The sequence below is a fragment of the Poecile atricapillus genome, chromosome 35, assembly GCF_030490865.1.
Source record: "Poecile atricapillus isolate bPoeAtr1 chromosome 35, bPoeAtr1.hap1, whole genome shotgun sequence".
NCBI lineage: Eukaryota > Metazoa > Chordata > Aves > Passeriformes > Paridae > Poecile > Poecile atricapillus.
In genome coordinates, this window is record NC_081283.1 from 988,154 (window position 1) to 996,466 (window position 8,313).

Here is an 8,313-nt window from a genome sequence, read left to right on the forward strand (position 1 = left end):
ATTCCCAAAGGAACCATGGGCTAGCAAATTCCAGCTGCTTTTGAGTATCTTACAGTCATGGAGTTGTTTGGGTGGGAAAGGACTTCAAAGCCTATTCCATCCCTGCCATGGGCAGGGACACCCTCCGCTATCCCAGGCTGCTCCAACCTGGCCTTGGACACTTCCAGGGATGGGGAAGCTACAGGTTCTCTGGGCAACCTGTGCCAGGGCCTTGCCATGCTCACAGGGAGGAATTTCTTCCCAATATCCAACCCAATTTTCTCCTCTTTCAGTTAGAAATCTTTCTGCCTGGGACTGAAATCCAGCATGTGGGAATGAATCTCATGACCTCAAGTCCTGATATCTGTATGTTGGTGGGCAAAGCCTCCAGGCTGATCAATATTTTTTTAAAAAATGCCCTTTGGATACAGACTTTGCTTACAATCTGTTTGCTTCCAGGTCCCAGGGGTGCAGAGTCAGACCCAGTGACAGACTCATTTTGCAAAATTTGCAGAATTCAGCTCTTCATTGCAATAAAAGCTCAGTCTGACAATAAACACAAAACCAGCCTGACAAACACTCTCTAAGAATAACACTGAATTTAAAACCTCCATTGCAAACATTGTCCCTCAGACAGCTGGGAAACAATGGGGACACAAAGAATTTCTGGGAGTTTCCTGCACTTGGCTACATCGCCAGGCAAGGGCAGATGGAAGCACAACTGCCCCCACCGTGGTGATTCCTCATTATTCCATTGATTCCTCATTATTCCATTCTTCCTGTGCTGCTGCAGCAGCTGCTCTGGCCTGCAGCCAGGACAAGGGGAAGCTGCTCAGGGGTTTACATTTACAATTTCAGTCTTTTGTATAAATAAATTAAATACAAATCCTATTTTCCTGAACAACACAAAACACCACAAGCACTTTTGTCCCTCAAAATGAATTGTTTTTTACATTTTATCTTTTATTATTAGTCAAACCACCTGTTAAATGCAAAGGGGTGTGCTGCTACCTGTGGTGGGAAAGGAAAGACCCAGGATGTCCTAGAGTGTCCTGTGGATCTGGGCAGAGGGAATCCTGTAGAGCACTTTCCAGTGGATTTCAGCAGGCAGGATCACACTTCCAGATGTGCTGAAGGAGTTGATTAAATACTTGAGAAATGACATTGTGTTTAATGTGTGCATTGGGAACAGCCCTGGAGCACTCCATTTCCACAGGGACAGTGGAGTCAAAGCAGTTCCCATTCCCACAATCTTTCCTCCTATGTATTTATTTCTGAGTTGTTTGCTTGTTTGTTTTCATCCTGCTAAAATAAAGTCCAAACCCTCAAACCCAAGGTAGCAGCACGTGTTTGTGACAGAGCTCAGTGGCAGCTGTAAAATCCACACAGGAACAAAAAGATCTTGTCAAAATATTCCATTTTTATTCACATAAATATATTCTTTAAGACAGTGGAATAAGCCTGGAGAAGCAGAATTTCCAGCAAGATTTCCAGAAGGACCTGAGCTTTTTAGGTATGGGGAGCAAAACTGTATCTGCTGATTACTGTGGTGGCTCAGAGGGGACTGTGGGTCCACAGAATCACAGGAGGGTTTGGGTTGGAAGGGACCTTAAAGATCATCTAGTCTGATGGACAGGGACACCTGCCATAGACCAGGTTCCTCCGAGTACCATTAAACCCAGCCTTGGACACTTCCAGGGATGGGGAGTCCACAACCTCTCTGGGCAAATTTCACAAGAATCTTATCACAAAAATATTCCCAAATCCCAGGATAAAACAATTGACTGCAGGGCTGGCTGTGGAACTGGCACTGGTCCCACTCCTAAAGCAAAAGGATTTAAACTTTCCCAAGCCCTGCTTGTGAACAAAAGTAGGGGCGAAAGCAATCCCGAGGGATGAAGTTTTCCAATGACAGAGGTGTTGACTGACAGGCACTTGAGCGGTGTTTTGCTGCCAGTGCCCAACGTGACTCATCAGCACTTTCCAGCTTTGAAATGGGGACGAGTCTGGCTGTCTACAAAGACCGGCGACAGTTATTCCCAAACAATTCCCTGTTGCTGAGAACCTGGGCTGTATTATTTTAGCAGGGCGTGTGTGCGGAGTGAGTTCACTCTCCAGAATGCTGTTGGACATGCCAAGCCTAATTCATCAGAAAGATGATCCACCTCATCCAACCCATCCCAGGCTCATACATGCATAAAAGGGCTCTCCCCAGCCCTTGTGAGCACAGGTTCACCTCTCTCCTTCCCCTCCTACTCCTTGCTCCAGGCCAGCACCTTTGCTCCTTTATTCTAGCTTCAGCATCTGCTCAATCCAAAAAGCCCCAGCAATGTCTCGCCAGTCCACTGTGAGGATTCAGAGGGGGAGAAGTGGCTTCAGTGCTGCTTCAGCCGTGGTCCCCAACACCTGCCGGACCAGCTTCAGCTCCTGCTCCATCACCCGCCTGGGCAGCTGCAATGCTGGCAGTGGCTTTGCCAGGGTTGGGGGTGGCTTTGGAAGCAAAAGCCTCTACAATGTTGGTGGTTGCAAGAAGATCTCCGTGGCTGGAAGGGGTGGCAGCTTCTATGGCTCTGCAGGGTTTGGTGGTGGCGCCGGGAGCATGTACGGGGGCGGCTTTGGTGTTCCAGCCAATCTTGGCTATGGATATGGGGCCTTTGGGGGTGGCCCTGGATTCCCAGCTGGGGGCATCCACGAAGTCTCCATCAATCAGAGCCTCCTGAAACCGCTCAACTTGGAGATTGACCCCAACATCCAAAGGATCCGAAAAGAGGAGAAGGAACAAATCAAAACCCTCAACAACAAATTTGCCTCCTTCATTGACAAGGTGAGATCTGAGCTTTCCTAAATATCTGATTTTTTTGACAGGGACACTTTTCTTTTCTGCTTGATGAAGGCAAAAGCTGATCAAGGAGGAATAGAAGTGAGGAATGAGACTGGAAGATGCCCTGGAAGCTCCAGGGAATGGCACCTGTTCCATAGCGGTTGCCATGAATTAATCATCCAGTGTTTGAGTTCTTCCTTGTTTGCTGCTCCACATATCACAGGCAGTAGGAAAGAAATCTCCAGAGGACAATCCCACCCTTTTGGAGACTTTAGGCTCCTCCAGTGAGCATTTCAGGAGCCTTGGGAACAGCTTTGTAGATGATTAAATGAATTCCAGAAACCCACCTAAAATTACCAAGAAATTGGCACAAGGGAGAAGCAGCTTCTCAATTCTTGAATTCCCTCAAAGGCATTTAAATCTGTTACCAAAATGTTTGGATTTTTAGTTCAAAATATCAAAATCTGATCCAAATCTGTCTGTCCACCATATTTCACTGATGCACAAGAACATCTGCTCAGCTCCTGCTCTGATCAAACTGCTCCTCCTTGGTTTCAAGAAAAATGCTGAAATATTTTTGATGTTTAGTGAGGTAGGGGAGCTCTACTGAAGGGAAGGAGGAGCAGAACCTTAACAGTGATATTTTAATTAGAGAGCAAGCCCTGTTTTTCTCCTTATCTGATTTTGCTCATATTTTTCACACAAAATCCCTGTACCTGGTCTCAATTTAAACAATGAATGGGAAGCCAGAAAATCAAGGGTTGTTCCAGAGTTTGTAACACTGAACAGGGTCCCTGCAGTCAAATTTCCCAATAGATGAGAATTTGGCTCTGAAAACCAGCTGGAAGGAGCACTTCACCCTCTCAGCCAGTTCTGAGACCCTCCCATTTTGCAGGGAAATTCTCTCCAGTCTGTTCTTTCAAAGCCTCTTCAGGATATTTCTCCTTCCAGGTCCGATTCCTTGAGCAACAAAACAAAGTGCTGGAAACCAAGTGGAGTTTGCTGCAGGAGCAGGGAATGAAAACAGTGAGGAACAATCTGGAGCCGCTTTTCGAGACCTACATCAACAACCTACGGGTGCAACTGAACTCATTGCTGAGCGACAAGGGGAGGCTGGAGGGAGAACTTGTCAACACCCAGTACCTGGTCGAGGACTTCAAGAAGAAGTAAGTCCTGAGCTAATGCTCTACTCACCTGGGCAGGTGCAGCCTTTCTCCTCTCAACATCGTTAAACCAAATGGGCAATCCAGGAGAGTCTGGGATCCTGGAATTCCCAGCAATGACCATTTTCTCAAGGAGAAATTTTCTCAGTAACCAAGTAACAGATCCAAGTACACCAACATTTAGGGAATACTTTGGAGCATGATCAAAGACTTATTAATTAAATTACCTACTGAGAGGGAAAAATTACACAGTAGGTCTGAAAGTTTCAGGGCAGCACACTTCATTTGTTTAAAACAGCAGAAGGAGGATGACTAATGGCCAAAAACAAAGTAAAAAATAATGGATTCGTTAAAATTGTTTTGAGGTACTTGTTTTAACTGGTTCAGCTCCTGGTCTCTCACTGAAGGAAAAGAGCATTGTATGCAAAATGCTCTGAAGGAAATTCATTCCAGGAAACTCAAATCTCCCTGTTACCTGCCCAAACAATAACTCCCTGTGCTATCCTTCTTTAGGTATGAAGATGAGATCAACAGAAGGACCATTGCAGAGAATGAATTTGTGACGCTCAAGAAGGTGAGAGCAAATTCCAGGACGCTGTGATATGGCTCACTGTAGAGCTCTGATCACCCACTCAGTCACAAATCCACCCATTACAATTCCAACCCCTTTAGTTTTCTTATGGTTTCCTTCCTGGACTGTTACCATAATGTGTGTTCCTAATTTACTGATAGGGGTGTAAACCACCTGAAAATCTCTCATCCCCCAGGATGTAGATGCTTCCTACATGAACAAAGTGGAACTCCAAGCCAGGGCAGATGCACTGAGTGAAGAAATTAATTTCCTGAGAGCACTTTATGAAGCAGTGAGTACAACCAGCTTCAAAACATTTCGGCCCTCGGTGAAGAGCTTCTCTCCCTCCATTCCTCTGAGAGCCTCTAATTCCTTCCCCCGGGAGATGCTAAATCCTTCCCTGTAGAGTTGCACCAACACCTGAGCTGTCCAGATAACAATCTGTAACAACCTCTCCCAGGTCTGCAGCTCACCTGGAAGGGTGAAAAGGCATCTCCCAAGGGAATTACCTCATTCCCTGTGCTCTTTGCAGGAGCTGTCCCAGATGCAGACCCAGATATCTGACACCTCTGTGGTTCTCACCATGGACAACAACCGGAACCTGGACCTGGACAGCATCATCTCCGAGGTCAAGGCACAGTACGAGGACATTGCCAACCGGAGCCGCGCTGAGGCTGAGTCCTGGTACCAGACCAAGGTGAAGGATCTGAGGTTTCCATTACATCTCTTTATCTTGTCTGGAGCAGATAAAGACTGACTCTTCTGAAAAAAACTTCCCAGCTGCTGATCTGGGCTTGAGGAGGGATTTTCAGGCCCCTGGTAACTCCAAAAATGGTGTATTTTTCCTTGACTGGTTGTTTCTCTCTGTGACAGTACGAGGAACTGCAGGCCACAGCTGGCAGGCATGGGGATGACCTCCGGAACACCAAGCAGGAGATCTCAGAGCTCAACCGCCATGTCCAGCGGCTCCGATCTGAGATTGACAGCGTGAAAAAACAGGTAAAGGGCAGCAAACCCCACTTTTAACCAATTTACCTCCAGACTTGCAGGGAGAGGAAGGACAAGGTTGGAGCAACCTGGGCAGTTCAGCTCAGTTTGACTCTTTTCAATTCAAAAAGAAAACTGTCACTAAAGCTGGTGGAGCTGATGGTGCTGGGATAAAGCCTTGTGATTGCAAGAACAACCTCAGTCTGGAGTGGGGACTTCAAGTAGACCTTTGTGTTCCGTAGTGTGCAAACCTGAAAGCTGCCATTGCTGAGGCCGAGGAGCGCGGGGAGCTGACCCTCAAGGATGCCAGAGCCAAACTGGCCGAGCTGGAGGACGCTTTGCAACAGGCCAAGGCTGACCTGGCTCGGCAGCTCCGGGAATATCAGGAGCTCATGAATGTCAAGCTGGCCCTGGACATTGAGATCGCGACCTACAGGAAGCTGCTGGAGGGCGAGGAGTGCAGGTGGGTGGGAAACATCCAGCCCTGGGGCTGGGAATGGCACAGGAGAAGCTCAGCATTTCTGAAATGCTAAACAGGGGGCACAGACTGGAGAGATTGTCCCAGATAATGCAAAGAACAAAAATCTGCTAATTGTACTGTCATTTTATTTTTCTCCCCAAAGACCTCTGGGAAATGTACCCTATTTTCCCCTCCCAATATCAACAGATTTCTAATCCTCTTCCTTGTGTTCCATCCCTGAACAGGCTGGCTGGAGATGGGGTCCCAGTGAATATCTGTAAGTTTCTAAAATATAAAAATTACCTTATTTAAAAATTCCTGTGTCTCTGCACCAAGAAGCCAATGCCCAGAGATACTAAAACATTTCCTTCTCCTCCTTGCAGCCGTCACCAGAACAACAGTGGGAACAGGATACGGAGGAGGGAGCAACCTCAGCATGGGAGGGGGGATCTGCAATTTGGGGAACAGCTTCAACTGTGGGAGCATTCCCGGGATGAGCAGCACCACCCTCGGAGCTGGCAGCAGCTCTAGCATGAAGTTTGTCTCCAGCTCCTCCACCAGAAGAAGTTATAGGAGCTAAAATTCTCCTTCCAGTCACCACCATGCACCACAAAGCACCGAAACTGGTCCTTTACTGGGGCATGGTGGGGTCAAGCACAACCAGGGCCACCTGCACCCCAAGTCCTGTCCTACAGGAGCTCTACTTTAGGAACTCTCTCTCAGCTGTGTTGTCTCGCACACATCCTGTTGGGCTCAGCCCTGGAACCTGAGTCTCAATGGGTTAAATTTGCAGCTCGCTTGCTCCAGCTCAGCAATTTTTTGGCCGGATTTTGTATATAAAATATGTCCCATGACTGTTTGTCTCTCTTCACCTTCTGGGGTTTGTCTAATAAAAATGCACATGTAATTTATTCTATTTTGTGGTCCTTTTAATTAAAGAGGTGCAAGAGCAAATGCAAACACAGGTAACAAGAACTTTCCCTCAGGTCCTGACCAAGCTCAGATTTTTGCTCCTCACTCAAATTTACTCAGAATTTCACTCAGAATTTCATTGTCAGCAGCCAGAACAACCCAGTGCAGCAGAGCCTCAAAGGGAGGCTTAGTGTTGATTTCAGCATTCCCTCCCCACTGTTCAGGGAAAACACCTGGAAGCCAAACACCAAGACACGCCAAGGCAGGAGTTAGGCATAGGGGAAAAGGTCTGAGTTTAATTTACTTGCAGCTCCCAGCCCATCAAGCATCCAAGAGCCTGGATCCTGGGGGTGGGATCCCAGTGCCAGGTGTCTGATGTACTTACACAAACCTCAAACAAGAGGGAATTAATTCCCAGGGGAGCCAGAGCAGCCCCCCTGGCCTTGATAGGTGAATCATCTATCCCAAACCCCATGTCTCACCCACACCTTGGAGCCAGCAGTGCCAACATCTGCCTGAGAGGGTTGAGAGCCCTCCCTGGCTAAGGTGCTCAGTTTGGGTCCTGGTGCTGGTGTTCCCTCTACTCTAACCATACAGAGTGGCAGGATCAGGTCCATAATCTGGTCAACAGGAATTATGAACCAGATATGGTCCTACACTCAATTAAATGTCACTGACCCAGTAGCTATAAAAAAGCTATAAATAAATCCCAAGAAAGGGATTTATTTCACTGCTGAAAAGTGAAATTCTTCAAGATCCAGCATTTCTTTGGGTTTTTAGGATATGTTGGAGACAATTCTCTCACCTTCTCCTTGTTTTGAGAAGGTGAGAGAAAAACCAGAGGAGGCGTAGGGATTTCAGATGTGGTTCTGACTAATTGGGAGAAATTAATGGAGAAGTAAAAGCAGAGAAACATCTGCAGCGACAGATCTCACTGCTGGAAGGTAATTTGAATGAACAGATGTGACCGGAAAAAACATCCCAGCCCTCACTCCCTGGATTTTAAGAGGTTCAAGTAATGAATAGAGAAGCCCTCTTAGGAAAATATTCAAAGATTTGGGGAAATAGAAGGGAATTGACAGTGCTAGAATGACAGACTGGATTCAGGGTTTCCTTCAGGACCAGTAGTTTCCCATCATTTTCTAGGATGCCCTGTGCATCCCTGAGGAAATCTCCTTCCTGAAATCTTGCAGGCTTGGTTGTGGATCTGCTGTGGGTCCCCACTCCTGCTCCACCACCACTCTCAGCAGCCTCCAGGGAAGGAGCAATATCCTCCCTCAGAAGAGCAGCATGGACCAGGTCAGCCAATGGCTTTCCTTCTGCTGCTGCCCAAACACACCCTCTCTAATGATGACCATATGGGATCATAAAATCCCAGAATCCTTGAGGTTGGAAAAGCCCTCCCAGGCTATTGAATCCA

General features: G+C 47.1%; 1 protein-coding gene across 1 annotated transcript; it reads left to right on the forward strand.

The window, feature by feature from the left end:
* The first annotated feature begins 2,308 nt into the window (after positions 1-2,308).
* On the forward strand, positions 2,309-6,561 carry LOC131590906 (keratin, type II cytoskeletal 6A-like). Its single transcript, XM_058861301.1, has 9 exons — positions 2,309-2,803; positions 3,752-3,966; positions 4,477-4,537; positions 4,731-4,826; positions 5,067-5,231; positions 5,408-5,533; positions 5,764-5,984; positions 6,227-6,258; positions 6,365-6,561. The coding sequence occupies exons 1-9, from the start codon at positions 2,309-2,311 to the stop codon at positions 6,559-6,561; spliced, it is 1,608 nt and encodes a 535-aa protein (XP_058717284.1).
* The last annotated feature ends 1,752 nt before the right edge of the window (positions 6,562-8,313 follow it).

Excerpts from the sequence above, each read along its gene's own strand:
- LOC131590906 (XM_058861301.1), top strand. The coding sequence starts at position 2,309 with ATGTCTCGCCAGTCCACTGTGAGGATTCAGAGGGGGAGAAGTGGCTTC. Across the intron at positions 4,827-5,066 it reads TGAGAGCACTTTATGAAGCA|GAGCTGTCCCAGATGCAGAC; the intron begins GTGAGTACAACC and ends TGCTCTTTGCAG. Across the intron at positions 6,259-6,364 it reads TGGGGTCCCAGTGAATATCT|CCGTCACCAGAACAACAGTG; the intron begins GTAAGTTTCTAA and ends TCCTCCTTGCAG.